The 21,917-nt window shown below is 30.3% G+C and overlaps 1 protein-coding gene across 8 annotated transcripts; it reads right to left on the reverse strand.

Annotated features, from left to right (window-relative positions):
• Window positions 1-297: 297 nt before the first annotated feature.
• On the reverse strand, window positions 298-18,800 carry LOC134231053 (uncharacterized). 8 transcript variants are annotated; one of them, XM_062712951.1, is made up of 13 exons: window positions 18,703-18,800; window positions 14,682-14,747; window positions 14,528-14,590; window positions 14,346-14,423; window positions 14,167-14,229; window positions 13,798-13,902; window positions 10,089-10,190; window positions 7,413-7,508; window positions 3,758-3,871; window positions 2,011-2,106; window positions 1,655-1,778; window positions 1,325-1,439; window positions 298-886 (listed from the first exon to the last, which is right to left on the reverse strand). In XM_062712951.1, the coding sequence occupies exons 1-13, from the start codon at window positions 18,716-18,718 to the stop codon at window positions 677-679; spliced, it is 1,248 nt and encodes a 415-aa protein (XP_062568935.1). In that variant the 5' UTR covers window positions 18,719-18,800; the 3' UTR covers window positions 298-676. The 8 variants fall into 8 exon arrangements, with proteins under 8 accessions (XP_062568935.1, XP_062568936.1, XP_062568941.1 ...); XM_062712952.1 differs by having other exon boundaries at window positions 3,758-3,864; window positions 7,409-7,508; XM_062712953.1 differs by having other exon boundaries at window positions 299-886; window positions 1,655-1,766.
• Between the last annotated feature and the right edge of the window lie 3,117 nt (window positions 18,801-21,917).

A 21,917-nucleotide genomic window follows, 5' to 3' on the forward strand; every position in this document is an offset into this window, starting at 1 on the left:
TTGCATAGAAAGTGAATGCAAATATATTGCATTCAAAACACCATTACACAGACAGAGTGCCAAGAGGTTAAAGCATGCGTTTTAGTTTGACGTCATAATCGTTGAACGCCGATGAAGTGCAACGTCACAAGCTAAAAAAAATCACGCTCAAATTGACTAGGGGCTGTTACGTTGGCTGATCCATTTACTGTTGCTTACACGAAGAATAATACTTTGATTATTAAATAGAAACCACATATGCAGTTACGGTAAAAATGTAAATATAAGCAATGAATCATTATTTTTTTGAAAGCAATAGTCTCATGACTGCAACGGTGTGTGCAAACAAATTTTCATAACGCGCTGACGCAAATTCACAAGAAGTTGAAATTTATTAAAATAATGAAAAGTTCTCTTACATTTAATTCAAAACTTATAAGGATTTTCTATATTTATTTGAGATCATTGTAAAACATATCAATAATGAAATTTTAAATAACAATCTTAACAGACTTTATTTTCATTCAAGTGCATGTAGGTTTGGAAATAATTTTCAATGACAAACAGTATAAAACAATAAAAAGAAGCTCTGGTGAGAAAATCTGTACATCACATATTTTTCACTAATTCAAAGAATATTCCTTTACAATCTTACTCAAATCATATATTTAATGTACATGTATTATTTCCTTTGTTTTCAGGTGGCATAATCATCGATTGTTGAAACTGTGAGAAATGAAGGCCCTGCATGATCATAATCATCATTGTTGTTTTCAGACTGAACGGGAGCACTTGCTCTAGCATGGTCATAGTACTCATCTCTGTCAACGGTCTCTGATTCATTCAAATGGTTGTACACCCCGTCTTCTTCTGCTATAAATTCAGTGGTTTCTTCAGGGCCTTTTGCCTGTTTGATGAGAATTTAAAACTTCATTTTAAACTATGTCTGCCATTAGTTTATTAATAATTGTATAGAATATACACATGTAACAAGAAGTATGAAAAAAGTCAGTCACCTTTATCTTATTCTCTGACACGATCATTATATCAACCATAGAAATGATAACTTTCAACAAAACTGTTGATATTCTTGTTTCATTAACTTTTGTTTGAAAATAGAACATGCTGTTGCGCATTAATCCATTGGGGGATATAAACCTCAGATTCAGTTAATAAGATTGTATTGCTGTACAAGTAATAAAAGTTGACGATAGGAAAATTAGAAACCAAAAGGTTGATCATAGCATTTTGTAGGTTTCACGTGTCATTAAAATCTCAAGTAAGATATTCAAATATATGAAACAGAGAGTATAAATGAGTTAGGTACTAAAATAAAAAAAAGTACCATTTTATTATTAGTGTTGAGGCTGGCTCGTCTACTTTCGTTACTGTGATCTTGGACTGCCTGGCGATTAATATTACTTTCTATTAGACTCTGGAGTGCATCGGATGTTGGTTCTCTGACGACAATGTCAAAATATTAAAGTATTAGATATATTTTTTTGTGAAATAATAAAATTTTCTCTCTCTCTCTCTCTCTCTCTCTCTCTCTCTCTCTCTCTCTCTCTCTCTCTCTCTCTCTCTCTCTCTCTCTCTCTTCTTAATGTTTAAATTTGATACGGATTTTTAGCTTCAACCTAAAAATAATAATGTGGTCAGAAAGACATTTCATTACCCTTTCTGTCTTGCTGTTCTTCGTCGAAGAACAATAAAAACAAATGCTGTGATAAATGTCCCAAAGAGCGCTCCACCAACTACGGCAACAACGATATATCCGAGGAGATCTCCTACAGTACATACTAAGTACATTGGCAAGTGTGCTTTTTTTAACGAAATATACATGTAATTAGAAATGGCAAAAGGAGATCGATTGAAAAGTATGAGATATAGTAAACTCTTGATAGATTGTGATTGCAAAAACTTAACTTAAAAAATAAGCTGTCTTAAAAATGTTCATGATGTACACATATAAGATTTAACACAAAGACAGTTTAGTTTTGTCATGATGTTACATGTATGTTGATTACCTACCAGAGCTTGTATGTATATTAGGGTTGAAAGTTCCCTCGTCTGCAAGTGTCTTCCCTTCAGTAGACATAGGACTGCATTCTGGACACGACGCACATTCTAGGAATAGAAAAATACAAAAAGCACATAGTTTAATACAAACGAAACTAGTTTTAAATACTTATATTGAGAAGAATTATATGATTTTAATGAAACATAAACAGACCGATGACAGTTTAACCTGATCTTAGCCTTTATCTAAAATTTGTTCTTTCACAAGTATAAACTCTGCTAATCAAATATTATAATACTGTAGAAATGAACACACGCAAGTAAAAAATAAAATAATAAGTTATATAATTATCAAAGATTTAACATTCTTCAAATTCTTGTCATTCATTGTATGATTGTAACGATTCTTTTGAAAATATTAACAAAAAAAGTCAATCATTTGTATGAATACTGCTAGAAAACAAGGTAATTCAACAAAATGAACATATGAACGATATACTGTGTTTTACTTAGTGATATTTTCTATATATTTTTTCCAAGTTATTTTTTTTATATCAGACTTCTATTTCCTTTCTTCATCATTATTTGGGACCAAGCTAACGCACTTTGAAAAAATTAAATTTCTTTTCAAAGTGCGTTAATATCGACCATATTAACGCACTTTGAAAAAAATGTAAAGTTTGATCAATATTCTTACAAATAATCGGTATGATAGATAATTGACTTTGATTGGATAACTTTTTGGTGTTAAGGACACTTCAGGACCTGAGATATTGATGTTTTCAATATTTTAGGTTTTGATAAATATTATAAAAGGGAAATGTTTTTTTTATACAAAATAGAGAGATGATTGTTTAAAACCATTATTTCGTTTCTTTTTTTTAAATTTCTAGTCTGTAATAAGTAGATGTGGGGGGAGGGGCTAAAAGTGAACGACATAAAACATATCATTTCTATTAAGAAAAAAGGACAAATAGATTTTTCAAGACTATGAAAATTCTTTCTCTCTCATACGTTCTACTGTACTTAAAAATTTCTAGTTTTCATCGGTTTTAAGTTAATTCAATTATTGACAGTTTTCAACGTCATACCGGTAATGTAAATACATAACCATTGTTTGGGTATAGCATACACGTAGGCATCGAAACCGGGCGAATGGCAAGGGAATGGGGGCTTTTTGGGCTTAATTTTTTTCAAAGTGTGTTGTCACAACGCCATATATGACTTTAATGTGAATTATTACAGGTTTTACAAATCTGATAAAAAAAAAAAACTATAAGAGAAGAATTCATGCTTTCTGGAAAAATATGTTTGGCCAACGCCATGTTTTATTTCATATATAAAAAAAGACAGAAATACTTTTTAATCTATGAAGATACTTTAATATCGTTCTGAGTCTATTCTGAAATTACCATGTGTATAGTGAAATCAATTAGTTTTGTTTCTTTTTTCTCTTTAACGAGACTTACTTGTATTACTTAAGCTTTCATAAAGAGTTGCAGAAAAGCATGTGAAAAAAAGATGATAATTCAAATGTTATCTAATAATTTCATAAGAGGCAGTTCATGATAAAAAAGAAAAGATATCCTTATAAAGGGTTTAGAGATCAAGTACGTATAAAGTACATACATATATAAAGATTTCTTTTTCTAATATTAATTTACATAATATCCTAAATGAATTTTATCAAATATAATTATTTTTGTAATAGTATTTTCCATATTATTGTATATTAATTTAAACAAATTAAAAGTTATACCGAAACTAGAAGGGCTTTGTTCATGAGTTCTGGATGTTGCTTCATCTATATTTCCTTTCGCAGTCACATATTCGTCGTCTATGGGAGCACATCCTGGACAAGAAGCACTACTCTCTAGGATGGGTAAAACACATGTTTTATGACATTTCATTCTCTTTTTTGTTTATAGGCAAACAATATAAGATATATGATAGGTTTATAATAAAAAGAAAAATTAATCTAACTATCTATAGAAATTACATGATGACAGTTACAATAATTTTATATCATAGTGGAAGACAGCAATTATTTGAATACAGCAGATATAATCTAGTCACCATAAAATACAGGGAAAAAACACTCTGGTCGTTTCTAACCAATTGGTAGTGCCAAATGATTCGTGCTATTTTCTCTCTTTTTTGTCATTGCGCACATATAATAAACTTTTCCGAAATGTTATTTTGAAAAATCGAAGGTTAAGTTCCTGTTAAAAACCATGAGGCATAAATCATGAAAAAATGATGAAATTTTGGATAATGCAGGAAATATACACATTATATGTAATTAATTTACAATGGGGTATTATGGGATAAACCTTTAAATATAAAAGTAAGTAATGAAATGATTTCTATAAATTAGCGAAAAATAGGGCGATAACAAACCATATGTAAGTTCCAGCTCAAAAGTCCACCAAACAATACAAAATAGCAGCAAAGCAAGCACTTTGATTTGCTTCAACAACAATTTCCTGATGTTGTCTGTATGATTTTTTTTTTTTTTTTTTTTTTTTTTGATTTTCAGATGGTCAATCAGTTGACAATTAGACGCACTTACAGAATTATTACACAATTCGGCACCGCATAAAAACTCACAAATACAGAGACTTTTTCTCTGACATCTGGTGTTCAAAGTGTTTTTCACGCCTTTTGGATAAAATGTTGGACCTAACAAACCTTGAATTTTCAATGATACAGAGTGCCAATGATGTGTATATGAAATACTCAAAAAATGTTTAAACAAAAACAAACAAGCAGTTAAATAAAAGCAGCCTCGAAAATACTTTAAATATATCTGTTGCTCGAAAGTTTAAAGTTTTAAATTAGATGTGGTTAGTGCAAATCATAGTTACAATCTATGCCACTGTTCAGAATTGCTACGTAAAATGCTTTGCAAGTATGAAAAAATCAGATAAGAGTAAATTACCGCAACTCCATAATTATCTTTGAAGATTTTTAAAATATATTCATACTTTAAAGTTACATGTAACGAAGATTACAGTTTAAAGAATTTTCATCAAAAGTAAGTTTACCTAACCGCATAATCTTTGATTTTTAAAGATTTATTTTATTCACTATTCATGTAATATTTAAATGATTTATTTTAAACTGATATGAAGTTTTTATTGGTCCCTAGATTTTGCTTTCTAAGGTCATTCTAATTTTTTCTCTGTTAAGCGTCTATATGTGCTTTGGTTTCGAAAGCCTGTTTCAGAATGATCTGGATGTGTTTGTGAAACACTGGTGCCCCATTACTGCAGCTTATGTTGAGGTTTAAAATTTCTTATGGCAGCTTATGTCGAGGGTTGAAATTTCTCAGACGCAGGTCAAACTCCAAGATCAAAAGGTATTCAAGGTCTTGTAACAGGAATAACCCTGTGAAATTTGAAAGCCCTAATACTAACGGTTCAAATGTTTTGCTAGGGTTAGAAATTCATTCAACTCGAATGTTAAAGACAAAAGGTTAAATAATTTTACTTCAGTTGAACGACCTTGTCACAGTGAATATCCTTGTGAAGTCTGACACAAGACCTTGCATCAACTGTTCTAAAGCTAAGGTCAACATTAACGTTTGATTTTTTCTGGTAAAAGTTTTTTAAACTGCAAAGTCAAGAGGTCAATTTCGGTGTACACGTAGGAAGGTTTTGTCACAGGAAATATTTTGATTTTCCATATAATGGTTACACTGTATGTTGTTTTTTGAAAATATTTTTAAAGATTTTTTTAAATATTAGAAATCCTAATTCACACTCTCTGTATCAAGGGTGTGCTTCCTATGAAGAAATATGATTGCTGTGTGGTGCGTTGTGTAGTAAACGCCCGGACAGTGCTTTTTGAGAAGAAGTCGAAAACGAAAAAAAATAGGGACGGCACATAGCACACGACACCCGGATGTCAGCCATCTTTCGATCAAGTAAGCTTACTTAAGCCAATGGCTAATATAAGCTAAAAAATAAGATCATATTCTAAAGAATTTGTGAAAGGTCTAATGCTGGAATGAATAAATGGTTAAAAAAAAAGATTGAAATCGAAATATGGTTCCTTTGTGTATTCAGTCTTTTCTAAGTAGTGAAGAAAGTTGCATTTAGAGACATAAAATTTGTCAAGACAACCAATTTGTGCATAAATTACGTTCATATCAATACATTTTATCTTAAAGTGTAGTAAAATGACAGTCTTGTATATATATTGTTTTTTTTTTTAAATTCAAATAAAAGCTGGAAGAAAAAGTCTTCTCTTTGTCATTAAGCATTATATATATATATATATATATATATATATATATATATATATATATATATATATATATATATATATATATATATATATATATATATATATATATATATATATATATATATATATATATATATATACAGTTAATTCTCGATAAACCGCCACCTTTTGTAATTTAGAAATCATGGCGGTATAACGAATTTGGCGATGAATTGAATGTCCTATCTTTTAGGAAACAAGAAGTACATATAAGAGTTACCATTCTTAGAAATACCATTTAAAACGTTTCTATTCTTTTCATTACATGTACATGTATATTAAAAACATATTTCTAAATTTAAAAATACTTCAAGTAATTTTTTTAAGTACAATTTCGCTAAAAATAAAGACAAGTACGTGTACATGTGTATACGTATGTAAATCTGCACGTCTAATATTGAAAAAAAACATACTGGGTCGATCGTCATGATATATTACCGATTTTATGTAAAATAATTCTTGAATAAATTCATTGTTTATGGCATCATTGTTAATGAAAAGTTCACAATTTATACCGTATAGTTATTTTTAAAGCAAATTTTGCATTGTATAAAGCAGAGATCTTCAAAATAATATCGTTATCGGCGTACTTAACAACGACCACTTTCGTGGCGAAGCCGTGACTGAATGAATTTTATTGATCAGTAAACAAAATTATTATAACAGTTAATGTTAAAATGATTTAATTCTTATTTAATTATTTAATTGCATGTACCTTGTCCGGCTTTGCATGCTTTACAACAGGGATAGCGTCAACCAATTAGCCGCGCTTCACTGACCACATGCACCTGTGGCGGTATTATCGAGATAATTGACACTTAAAAATGGACGTTTGTTATGAAAACAGGGTGGCGGATGGCGGTATGCGAATTTGGCGTTATAAAGAGAATTTTATATAGCAGGAAAAACGTTCTTGGGAAATCAGGGCGGTATTGCGAAAATGGCGATGAATCGAATGGCGATAATTCGAGAATTGACTATATATATATATATATATATATATATATATATATATATATATATATATATATATATATATATATATATATATATATATATATATGTCTAATAAAGATTTGATCACTTTAATATGTACATTCTGAACTATAGTTTTTATGACCTACCAAATGTTGAGGGACTTTGAGTTTCGGGCGTTACCTCTTCTGTACATTCTTTCGCCACGAGATTCATAGTATTGCTGTCAGGGCAGGGCTCACATTCTAGAGATTGGAAAATCAAAGGTTATTTTTCCAAAATGAAATCATAATATGATCACGAACATAAAAGTTATAAATAAAAACTGATAATGGGGATAAAGAACATGAAACAATTTTTAAAACATCTAGTAAATGCATATTTCCCTTTAAGTTGTAAATCTTAAAAAAGATTTCAATGCGGAAAGTTTCGATAATAAAATAAAAAGACGAAATCTCTAGATTTTTCCCTTCTTTGTGCAGTCTTTTGTAAGTAGTCGAGAAAGTTGACATTTAGAGATACATGTATACAAAATAACACCTGTCAAGATAACCATTTTGTGAATGAATTTTAATTACGTTCATATCAAAAACATTTCATTTTATATAACAATCGAGTGAGAAAACAGTCATGTATATAATTTGTATTTTGTTCATTTTCTTATACTTCACATAAGGGCTGTATAAGGAAATAAATACCCTCTTTGTCATATTATCATGAAATATCTTTTTTCTTTTACACTATTTGTTGCATATGTTTTATTCATAATTATGTACAATGGAATATTCGATCACTTAAATATTACGAAGGTTGTCCAAAAAGTTCGTAGACAATGACGTTTTTGTGAAAATAAATGGTGCTCTATAAATCTGTTGTATATCAAAACATTTCTTATGAAAAAACAAATCAGAATGATTAAATTTTTGTTGATGGAACTTAATATTTTTGTGAAAATCGTGTTCTTTAAAGGTTGCAGATAGTGCGCACGGACCAAGGTTAAAATGACATAAACTCTGATATAAAGTGATCGGATTAAAATTATTTTTTTCTATATAAGAGAAGTAAAAAAATAATAAAAATTTTATGTAACACAAATAAAGAGGTTATATTTGTTTTATGATATCTTAAGTATCGCTTACTATATATACAGTACAAATACTAAACAAAAACCCTAACAAATGTGTCAAAACTCGCCAAAAAAACACCGATTAAAAAAATAAGTTTTTATACAGTTGAAAGGACGTAAAATACAAAATATTTCTTAAAACAACTCAAAATTATTGAAATATATTTAGTGTATCAATTTCAGATTGGTATATACGATTTTTCAACGGTGTGTACAAATTTGATGACACTACAAGAATTTAAAAACACATGAAATTTACTGAAAATGGAGATTTCTATTCATGACGTTTTTAAAACTAGCGCAGCGTCGGACTGGGCTGTGCAGTTTGTGTATAGTTTATTTAGATGACGCTCGTAATTTTTTGTGCATTGTTTTAAATTTTAAAAATTAAATAAAATATAATCTATACATAATGATTATTGCTAGCACCTGGAAGTGCGTTGCGCCTTAAAAAAGAAATTTAGTGTGTGTCCATGAACATGTGTTAAGTCAAAATCCAAATGTTTGACGTTATAATGAAATTAGCTTAACGTCAGACTGGTCCGTTCGCGCAATCTGCGATGTTTAAAGACCCCGATTTTTACAAAAATATTAAGTTCCATCAATAAAAATTAAACCATTCTGACATGGTTTTTCATAGGAAATATTTTGATATACGATAGATGAATATAGAACCATTTATTTTGACAAAAACATCATCGTCCACGAACTTTTTGGACAACCCTCGTACGAGGGGGTATCAAAAAGTTCGTGGACTGGTGACATAGAATTAAAATCGCTTTTGGTATATTAATGAATTTTAAAATATTTAGTAAGCACATCCTTTTCTCTCTGCAGTATAAATCAAAAATCATTGAATTAAATTTTTTTAGTAGATTAGTAACTGATTACTGAAACTAGTACTGATTACTAATGTTTTGTATGTAATGGTTTGCCTTGGCGGCCCAACCTCGAAAATGACGTTTTTCGCCCTAAGTGTAACTGAGAAAAACTCCTTATTATGAACATTTATCATCCAAAAATCCCTTTAATTCAGGTGTGTAATTACGATGCAATTGGTCTGTAAAATATTCAAATTTTACCTCATAGGAAATGTTTAAACTGGATACCGAAAAATAAAATGCATCCAGAGAGATTATTTTTAATGCCAAACTAGAGTCAGAGAGAAAAGGAATGAAGAGTAAATGTCGATTTGCACTCAAAAGGTAATAACGTCAAAAATGATCTTGATTATTTGTGGTAGATATTGAACTGCAAAAAGCAAAATATCTTGGCATAATAAAGGGAGGATATCTCCAAATACATCAATTCATTTGCAATATTATCTGCATTGAAAGCAGTTGTTCGTGACATTGTAAAGTCATATACACAAGACGGGTTTAAGTTCTTACTAAACTCCGGGAAATCTCATCAAAATAAGTGAACGAGGCAGAAGATGCGGGCATTAAAACAATGGCATTTTGGGACGTCATGAAACTAAACTGCGACAAAGCCTATATTGTCTTTTTATCTTATTATAAATTGGCAAATAATGAACGTATCATGCTAACATTTTCAACATTTCTCTATTTTTATGGTTTTACATTCCTTATAAATTATGAAAGAACAGGATGCTACGTAAGAGTTTTATCGCATCAGTCCACGAACCTTATGATAACCCATACTATTTCGGCTTTGTCGTATAGTTTTTATGACCTACCAAATGTAGAGGGACTTCGAATTTCGGGCGTTACCTCCTCTGTAGATTCTTTCACCGCGATAGTTGTACATGTAGGATTGCATTCAGGGCAGGGCTCACATTCTAGAAATTAGGGAATCGAATGTTTTTTTCCATAATGAAATTTTAATATAATCACGAACACAAAATTTATAAACACTGATAATTGAAAAGAATTTAGCAATTTTTTTCAAACATCGAAATACGTAGAAGTAGAATTTTTAGCGAGGATTAAATGTAGGATCAGACATTATCATATTTGGCCTATTTTGTTTTGATGTGCCATCTTTTTGCTAACTTTTTCATATGATGTTTTGACTGTCTTGTCTTACAGATACTTTTTTCTAGTCAGTTTTGGGGGATCAGGCATTATCATATTTTACGTAACTTCTAATCAAAGCTTGTGAATCTGATCCCCTTCTTCTTTGTTAAATTGTTCACATTTATACCGTCATTTAATAAATAACATCTATTTTGTTTTGATGTGCCATCTTTTTGCTAACTTTTTCATATGACGTTTTGATTGTCTTTTCTTACAGATACTTTTTTCTAGTCAGTTTTGGGGGATTAGACATCATATTTTACGCAACTGCTAATCAAAGCTTGTGAATCTGATCCCCTTCTTGTTTGTTAGATTGTTCACATTTATACCGTCATTTAATAAATGACATTATTCATCTCTATGAAAGTGTTTTATTTGACTTGTACAAAATAAGCAAAAACAAGCTGCGGTGAGCTTGCCTATAAGCATAAGAATACATAAATTAAATTTTGGCTTTATTAGCGGGGTGCCGAGATCGCCAAAGTTGATATCGCTAAAAATTAATTGCATTTTATTTGTAAAAGCGTCTTTGAAAAAAAAACTGCCAGTTTTTAAGGACAAATCGCTAAATTTGCGTCTCGCAAAAATTTCCACTCATACGGTACATATTTCCATTTAAGTTGTAAATTTAAAAACGAATCAATAAAAGAATAGAGAAACTATATTTTGCAAAAGTTACATGTAATTATAGCTACTATTCTAAATACTTCAATCGTGTATATAATATGCATGGGTGTACTATTTTTTTTGTTTGAAATACCTTCCTGCTAGAGGAAAACCTTTATTTTGTTTGAATTTATTTTTTATCCCAAACCAAATCCACCTTAAACGAAACATCTGTGTGTGATTAACAATTATCATTTTCATAATATTTTTTGTAATATTTTCCATTTACGGCACACTTCAAAAACCCTTCCGTAAAAAGGGGATCAAGAATACTTTGACCTAATTCGTGTGTATGTTCTCTGAAGTATGTCAATTATCTGCCAACAATAGCACCCGATATGTTTCGTCAAAGTTTTATAACATGTCTTGTAACAATCTTGAACCATTAAATTAACTGTAGAGGGCACAACAATCAGTGTTTGGTTATGTATATAACCTCCAACTTATTCTATAATCAAAGACATGCTCCGGGTAGGATTAATTTTAATGCAAGACTAGATACTGACAGAAAAGCTGATTTTACAAGGAATTCAATACTTACGTATACCTTAAATTAAGCTTTTTGTAAATTCAGTGATCGTTATGATGGATTTTTAGGAAATATAAACTATCGTGTTGCGTAAAACAAAAGTACTAGGTAAACATTTTCGGTTTAGACTACATATGGCAACGGAGAATATAAAAGCTCTCGACAGAAATGACCGGTCGACATGGGATGTTCACTTCTTCTATGCACCAAATCCTACATTGCACGGGATTTTTTTTTTTAGATCTAATTAATAATATTTGATAAAACCTAGTAAACAAAACTTCATTTTACAACTTCAATAAGGGGCTAAATCACTTATATTTCGAGCAATTTTGGATTTGCTGTAATGATATCAATAAAGAATTTCATCTCATTGACAAAATACGATGCCCTTCTTTGTCGATAATTTAAAGACTAGAAACGATTCTCTTTACCTGTGACTAATTTAAGCGTCATTTTTCCATACATCTTTAAAAAAATAATAATGTCATTTCCTATACAAAGTACTGTAAGTTTATACGCTATAGCTTGAAGACTTTGCAGAGCATTAAATGGTGCAAAATAAAAATAAAATATTTATAAAATTGAATGAAGGAGATTGGCAAGGTTCATGACTTTTATATAGAATTTTTCAAGAACTCTTGAATAGGACCTGGTGTAATGTACTTAACATATTATATTCTGGTACATTTAAACCACCAAGCCACCCTTCCTTATTAAATTTTGTCAAATCAATGTTTAAACAATTCTTCATGCATTTCTTATGAAAAATTTTGATAAAAAAACTACTTTTTTCCAGAAAAATTTCCCAAAATCCAGTAATTTCAGAAAGTTTATGTATTATAAACATTATTGTATCCTCATTTCCAATGATATCTAGATAGCATGACTGAATAAACAAAAGAAAAACATGACACAGATCTCCCAACACTGTTCTTGATTTTAGAGTTACTACCCTTAGTATCTAATTCGTATTTATAATGGTAAAGACTGGTTGACTGTTTAGGTAATTTACCACATTGGAAACAAATTTTCATAAAAATATTGACATAGATTTGTTTTCATATTTGTTTTCAGTTACTTCACATTTATAAATGGTGCCTCCTTCGCACGACCTCATACAGTTACAGGTTCTCAGCATTTGTCATATCTTGTGATTGTCCTTCCCAGGATAGGCACGGTAAATAACGGCTTGTTAAGGTCATTGGCAACGCAGGGTTTCCAGAGAAAAAAGGTTTGATAATAGGTTTTTTCACTTATGAAAATAGTCATTGAGAGTGATCTCCCGTTGGGAAGGGCAAAGATTCGACATAATTATGCTGAAAGTGGTGATAGCTAGGTAGATCGGATGAGAACGGTTCCAAAGGTTATGTGAAGGAAGGACCATTAAAAATATAAGAATAATAAATCAATGCCAAAATGTTTTATGACAGTTTGTTTCCAATAAAGTTAATTATAGAAGAGAAACAAACAACCAGTACCTTGATCATTATGAATAATAATTAGATGTTAATGGAAGTAACTCAAAATTTAAAAAAAAAAAGAAAAAGAAAACAGTGCCGGTATTTCTGTGCCTTGTTTCTACATTTGCATTTCAGTATTATCATGTCATCGGGAATGATGATACAACAATGTTTTTTATTTATGAACTTTATGATATAATGGGTTTTAGAGAAAACGTATCGTTGAAAATAATATAAGTCCATTTTATCCACATTTTACGTAGAAAATGCATTGAGAATTGTCAAAACTTTGATTCGACAAAACATATTAAGAAAGGCTGACTTGAAGGGTTAAAAGGACCTGAATTAAAAATGTTTGGTACCATTAAATCTGTTCAAAAGTTCTTAAAAAATTCTATACGAAAACCAAAAACGGTGCCAATGCCCTTAACCACTGTTTACTGTCTGTCCCTGAACACAATGTACAAAACCGCCATTAACGGTTTTCTTCCTTGCTGTAGAGATGATTCTACCCGTTGAAGGCAACACATGTGTTTTTGTTTATCTCTGTAAAATACGCTTTATTGGTTTTGATTTCATAGAGAATTCTACACGGGTGATCACCCTCAATCACAGTTTTATAAGTGAAAAAAACCATGATATATACGTTTTGTCTCCGGATAACCGTGACTTGCCATGTCCTTAAAGTACATGAAATACTGATACACCTACCTTTTGAAGACGAATTGTCAATAGCAGTTTCATTAAAGTTGTCCAGGCGTATTGTGTTTGAACGTACAGTTGATGGATATAAATTCGTGTGTTGAAGATTACAATCTAAATTTTTTTTAAAAAGTGTGATACATGTAATTTTATGGTAATATTCTTTAAATGAATCTATATCTCTTTATGTTTTCTAGAACAAACTTTGAAATGTTCATAATATTATTTCATTTATTTTAATTCTTACTTCTATTATTTCACATTGATTAAGACATTACTTGTCATGGACAGCATTTCTTTTCCTTTTTTTCATACATACATTTCAATTCAATCAGGCAAAATAACGAGATATATCGAATGTTTTTGTATGCTCCTTACGTTTTATTTCAGCAAATGTCGTACATTTCTGGCAGGAGAACTCTGTCTTATTTTTTTTACAAACTGAAAATCAGAGTGCAGTTTATATAATTTAATATACATGTACACGTATGCATGAAATCAAAACTAAGCTTAATTTTTGATGTTTTTTCCTGTTTAAATAAATCATTAATTCTTACTGTAGCATAAAGCAGTAAATATGATCTCCTGTTTCAAAAAATCGAAGAACCCACGTTTACATTGAAAGGTAAGTGACCCTGCAATGGACAAAAAGGAATTATATCAAACTCCTTTAGTGTAATATAGTGACATATAACAGTATTAAAATTTTATGATTGGTTTAATTCCCCCAAAATTCTACCTTTTTCGGATTTGAATGCTATGCATTTTTTACATCTTGGAAATGTGACACCAACGGTACAATCTGTGAAGGAAATACGTTACTTAGATAGACATATTTATTTTTAATAAAACACTTCAATGTATGTTTTATTCAAAATATTGTACTCTCTTACCTGCACACATATATGGAAAGGTCATCGCAGACATGCTCAAACTTTCCAAAATAAGCATGATTTTTACTGAAAGAAAAATTGTATTTCAAAATGTTTCTGTATTTCTTTTTTTAAAGATATGTTTTTCCTTACTTCCTTATTTGCCCATAGAATTCTCTTCACTTCTTCAAGGAGAATGAATTTATTTCCCTATCATAAACCGTGTCTTTCAATTAAAAGCCATTGAAAAAGAGTGATGATGATTTTTGCTTTCTTTAATGACCACAACGTTCAAAGTTGTCAAGATATAATATTTTAAAAAGTTTTTCCTTCAGAATTATTTTAACATTCCACGTTGAAGCAAAACTAAGTAGATCTGTCGATATTATTTTGTGTAAATAGTTTTATCGATGCTTGAATGCTTATCCAATTGATAATAATGATTAGTATGATTTTAGTAATGATGAATTATTTGTGACCTTTATGTCAAAATTAGTAATTGGGCGATTCAAGGTAATAGTAGTTTAAAAGCTATGTGGACTTATAACAACGATACAAAAATTTGACCTGTATATCCCCATGTAAGAGGGGATGTGACATATTTTTTTTTTTTTGCTATTAGAAAAACAATATTCTCGGATGAAATGTTATTCAGTATTGTTGACATACCCAGTTATAAAAAGTGTGTCTAAAGACCAACCGAAGAACCTGCTAAGAAAACAACATTTTTATCACATCCAATTCTATTCGAATTGGAGGCTTTTATCGAAGAAAGTGTAAATTTCCCATATTACAAAATCCATAGATCCGCCTATAATTCCTATAATCAATTAGAGTTATTCCCCCTGAGTCAACTTCCGTTAATCCTTTTTCATTCACAGACTATATGAATGAGGTTGGTGCAATTTTAAAGGATAAATTTTTGCAAATTTAGATATTTAGAAAAATACCCTCCTCACCCAACCCTTATTCGAATAGATTTTTGCGCTGTGTTTTTCTTTCTATTGCAGCTGTCCTACAAAAGGATCACTTAATATCAAATGGTACGGCTGTTACAAGAAAAAGTCTACCTGGAGACCAACTTAGATGAACTTTTCGCAAACCTTGGCCACTGCTCCTCCCAGGGCCAATGTTTCCTAAACAGTGACTGATATATAAACGACAAGTACAGAAGGCACATAAGCGGCATGTAATTCGTAATAAATATATCGTAAATATCACCTCTGGCGTATAAGCGGCATTTTGATATTATATTGTAAGCTTTGACCTCTGCACCTCCCAGGGTCAATGCTTTCTATATATATATATGGTGAACTTTGAACTTTGATGTTGTGAACTTTGAACTTTTGATGTTGTATGAACTTTGACTTACCACTATATGAACTTTGACCTTTGGTTATGACCTTGATATATGATTTGCTTTGATGTTGAATGTTGTTTGTGCATTTGATTGGGGCATGCTCTTGTCTTGGCTGCCCATTGCCCATATGATATTGTTTGTTTTGCATTTGAAACTAAATAACAGCCGTGCCCATAATATCGCCACACTTTAATAAAATTAATTTCAAGTTACCATTTGTTTGAGTTACACTTTTCTGAGATAAATATCATTTACAGCGAACGATGAAAAAAATATATATATATTTTAGCAGGAAACTTCGTAATATATTATTATACACATCTGGTCAATAGATGTATGGGAGTTTGTAAATGTCTGATTAAATTGATAATCATCTTCAGTATTTTATACTGCAGTTATTAATATAATTATAAATATATGTAGAGATTCAATAATAATTGCTTAGCCTTTACAAGATAATATTAAAAAATGAAATTGTTTATGGGAGAAACGACGGTCACCATGAAAAAATGACATAATATCGTTAAGTACGGAAGCCCAATAGTGCAAACGAAATTATGAAATAAAGAAAAACAAAATTAATATATAAAGAAAAACGAAATTATTAAATAAAGGAAAACGAAATTAATATATAAAGAAAAACGAAATTATTAAATAAAGAAAAACGAAATTATTATATAATGGCAAACGAAATTATTAAATAAAGAAAAACGAAATTAATATATAAAGAAAAACGAAATTATTAAATAAAGAAAAACGAAATTAATATATAAAGAAAAACGAAATTATTAAATAAAGAAAAACGAAATTATTATATAATGGCAAACGAAATTATTAAATAAAGGAAAACGAAATTAATATATAAAGAAAAACGAAATTATTAAATAAAGAAAAAGGAAATTAATACATAAAGATAAGCGAAATTAATATATAAAGAAAAACAAAATTAATATATAAAGAAAAACGAAATTAATATATAAAGAAAAACGATATTATTAAAAGTAGAAAAACTGAAACTAAAATACGGAATTTATAGAAGTGCACGGTAAGGGTCTGAACCCATAAATCATTAGTGCACCGCGTCTGATGGACCTGATTTTGTTTCGACAATAAACGAGCGAGATGTTTGCCTTTACACTCACCTTTTCCTACATCGAAAACATATCCATTACAATTCATGGATGGGGAGAATTTAACCTTTGATATCTAATTGCACAACTATTTAAGAAAACATGAACGTTAAGATTCCGTTGTTTACAACTCGTAATTGTTGAATTTTTAACATTAAGGAAATTCCCTTATCCATTATTCAACTATCGCACAATACATTCATTAGAAAATGCTGTAAAATAATACGTTATCGATCGGACTTGGGTTTGTTTGACATTATAAAAAATTGTTTAAAGAGAACAGGTGCAAAAAGTAAAACAAGTCAAAGAGGTTACAAGAAGTAGATTTTAATGATTGCTTACTATATTAGAAGTAAAGCAAATCACCTTCAGTTGATTCCTTGGTCTTATCAACGCATAATTAGAGGTGATGTACTGGCTACTAGTACTTGTTCTCACATATTATAAATGTCAAACTCTCAATCTGTACTATTTATAAGTCAGTGGTACTATAGTTCTTGTTCTCATATATTTTAAATGACAAACTCTCAATTTGTGTATTTATAAGTCGGTGATATTTGTAAACAAACAATGCACACTCTTGTAAATAACAAATCCCACAAAGTAATCAAATCATTTTTCTTTTTATAGTTTAAACAGCCTAAGATTTATGTGTACACAGATCGGACGCTAGGTTAAGTTCGTGGGAATCCAGTAATACGATACGCAACGTCTTGACCTTTTGCGATTCAAGTGCTCTTTTGAATTGGATGTCATTAATTTTAATCAAGCAGAAACAGCCACCCTCATGATCCTCTATGCAAAATGCCACACATTAACAAATTACGTATACCGTTAAACAATTATTGACAATTTACTTCAAACATTAGATTGAAGTATTTGTTTCAGTTGATATTTTCTCTTTCTCCCTCACTCTCCTTATTATTTAATAATTTCGTTTTTCTTTTTTAATAATTTCGTTTTTCTTCATATAATAATTTCGTTTTTCTTTTTTTAATAATTTCGTTTTTCTTTATATAATAATTTCGTTTTTCTTTATATATTATTTAATAATTTCGTTTTTCTTTATATATTAATTTCGTTTTTCTTTACTTAATAATTTCGTTTTTCTTTATATATTAATTTCGTTTTTCTTTATTTAATAATTTCGTTTTTCTTTATATATTAATTTCGTTTTTCTTTATTTAATAATTTCGTTTTTCTTTATATATTAATTTCGTTTTTCTTTATATATTTTTGGTTTGCAACTTCCTTGTTGTTAATATTTTCTGTGTTCTCATGTGTATTATATTCATGTAAAAACCGATACCCATATGTACTTTGTTCATTTCAAGTAATCCGTCTTTATTTTCAACTCTTGGTACAGATCGAAATAAAATCAGAAAAAATGTTTTTCGCGCAAGCTCATTTTTTTTCATTTCTAATAAGTCATAATTTCTTTTGTAAAACGGTCATCTGGTTCCACCTCTGCATGTGATTAATTATTACCTACGTTGAAACATTCTTTATACATTAAAAATAAAATCATACTACAGATAATTTTAAAACATACCTGGTGTTTTGAACATTTTTCTATTACAAGGTAATATTAAATTTTCTTGCTAAAAACTCCTTATGCAGGAATTTTATATGCGAACATTAACGGAAACAGGAAGTTTAATTTCTAATTACGTTATGTGCATCTTTTTTCGCCGAAGCATCAGTTGAGTTCCTCTTATCACAATTCGTCTGCCTCCGTCTTTCCGTCCCTCATTCTAAGCATATTCTAAGCTGATTTAGGGGATTGAGGGGAAGGTTGATTTAGGCCACAATAGGCTTGGTTGAGCGACCTCTTGCTTTTTCAACATACACAACTTCTCTAAATTTGTCAAAGCCTTTCCTCAGAATCAATGTAGTCTTGATCATTTTGTTAAAAACGATTTTTTAAAAAGAGTTTCGCTGTACGATTTCCCTTATTTATGCGGCAATATAACCTCATCACCTGCACACGGTGTTTATATATATATATATATATATATATATATATATATATATATATATATATATATATATATATATATATATATATATATATATATATATATATATATATATATATTGCCGTAATTAATTAGCATAATTAATTCGTTCAATTATGTAAATCGCACTTCACCCGAGTATACCCGATAGACCGGACGCATTTCATAGCGGTCCGGATTTCTTTCTTTGTTAGTGTTCTTAAAAATTTCCAATTCAACATGTAATTAAGTATGTAAATATCTAGTGTTTGGTAGTTTAGTAGTAGTGCTAGTTGTTTTTGTTTCTCTTTTTCCTTTGTTCTTATGACTTTTTAACTTTTTTTCTTTGTCCTGAGGAAGGGACAGGGCGTCCCGAAAATTTGACAATTTTTATTGTTCGTGTCGTTGGTCATTTTTAGTGCTTTATATAATTTTCCATCCGTGACCTTGTATCTACTTGGTAGATCCGACATTTAGGATATACAGTGTTGTTGGTTTTTTAGTGCTTTTTATATATATATATATATATATATATATATATATATATCAGTTATTGCTAGTTCATTGTTTATATACTTAACTTACGACATATTTTTTCGTTATTTCCCGATTATGACAAGGATAGTGTAACTGGTCAGCAGGGGATGCTCAATCCTCCCTGGCACCTGATCCCATCTCTGACGTTTAATAGGTCCGTGTTTGCTCAGCTCCTATTTTGTATTGTTTTATGGACTTTGATACTGAATACTTTTCATTATCTCCATATCTTTCAAATATTAAAAATTTACGTTAATTGAAAATAATTCATTATTTCATGTATATACTAAAGGTTTTTTTTTCATATAAACACACTGCAAAAAGAGTTTGAATGTTGCGGATTCCTCTTTAAGCAACATTGAATTAATTGAACATATTTATATAAATTACCAAGGATAAAACCATACAGATATTTACCTTGATGTTTTAGTATAAATTTGGCTGAAAAAAATAGAAATTAACTTTCTTTACAACTGCAAACAGAGAAATAAATGATAGCCATTAATAATCTTCTATCATAAGATAATGATCATAATTGCATCATCAATATCGTACAAGACACTATCAAATATCACAATTGAACATGCATTTATTTCTAATTCAATTTGAAAGCTGACCACGTTAAAAATTTCCTTCTTGTATTTGAAATAAGTATCAAAGCATGGACTAAGGTTTGTTATTTATGACGCAAATGTTCCTGTGTGTTCATAGATGTCAGTTTCCTCCTTTATATTCATCCTATTTAAATGACCATATTCTCTCGGTACTCGTGGAATAGATGTGCTAATCCCCTTGTCCTTGAATGGGTTTGACATTTGAAACATTGGTCGAATTTTCCTAAAAACAGACAAAAAGATTTCATGTAAATATGTAATGATCTTAGTATTATTTAATAAATATTGTTATATTACCATGTTTTGTAATAAAATGTACATGTAAATTAAATTTAATATTATATTCTAATAAAGTATTTTATTTTCGTTAATTTCACTATAAAGTACACTGTCCATATTTTTTGTTCGCCGTCCAGTTCTCTAGGAAAGTTATCTTCATCTGTCCGATTAGGATTCTGTGTATCTTTGAATACTCTTCTCCTGATTAAAAAAACAAACAATATAAGTAACTTTGTAAAGATTGGAGCCTCAAATGCAAATCTTTATGAGACGTTATTAATGATCATATAACCTTTTCTGCAAACGTTTTCGTCTATGTATGCAGATAATTAAGAAACCTGTTGCAGTTGATCCATATACCAACAATAGTCGCTCCGACGAGATATTAATAAGAGAAGGCTAAACAGACAAAAAATATCTTCAAAACCAAATATTTTAAAGATTAAAATAAGTCTACTCTTTAGTTCAAAGCATTTTGAATTCTCAAGCAATATTTCACTGCTTTAAGTTTTTTTAAATTACATCTAGACAGGAAGATTTAGTACGTTAGATATTAAATTTGTTTTTATACCCGCACTTTCTAAAGAAAGTTCGGGTATATTGTTGTTACTCATGTCCGTCCGTCCGTCCGTCTGTCACACTTTTCTTCCCTGAACTCGTCCTACATTTTACACAGTAGCTTAATCATCTTTTGGGAGATGGTTGGTGGGGTCATGTAGATGTGCAGTAAGGTTTTGGAATTTTGATTTTGCCCCGGGGGGTCAAATGGGGGTCGAAAAATGACGTTTTTTTTGCAAAAAGCCCCGTCTTCCCTGATCTCCTTCTACATTTTACACAGCAGCCTAACCAGCTTTTGGGAGATGGTTGGTGGGGTCATGTAGATGTGCAGTAAGCTTTCGGAATTTTGATTTTGCCCCAGGGGGTCAAATGGGGGTCGAAAAATGATTTTTTTTTTTTAAGCAAAAAGCTCCGTCTTCCCTGAACTCCTCTTACATTTTATTCAGCAGCCTAATCATCTTTTGGACGATAGTTGGTGGGGTCATGTAGATGTGCAGTAAGGTTTTGGAATTTTGATTTTGCCCCGGGGGTCAAATGGGGGTCGAAAAAAGATGTTTTTTTATGCAAAAAGCCCCGTCTTCCCTGAACTCCTCTTACATTTCACTCAGGAGCCAAGTCATCTTTTGTGAGATGGTTGGTGGGGTCATGTAGATGTGCAGTAAGGTTTTGGAATTTTGATTTTGCCCCGGGGGGTCAAATGGGGGTCGAAAAATGACGTTTTTTAAGAAAAAAGCCCCGTCTTCCCTGAACTCCTTCTACATTTTACTCAGCAGCCTAACCAG

The sequence above is a fragment of the Saccostrea cucullata genome, unplaced genomic scaffold, assembly GCF_032062105.1.
Source record: "Saccostrea cucullata isolate Sc308-1 unplaced genomic scaffold, CSIRO_AGI_Scuc_v1 ctg4716, whole genome shotgun sequence".
NCBI lineage: Eukaryota > Metazoa > Mollusca > Bivalvia > Ostreida > Ostreidae > Saccostrea > Saccostrea cuccullata.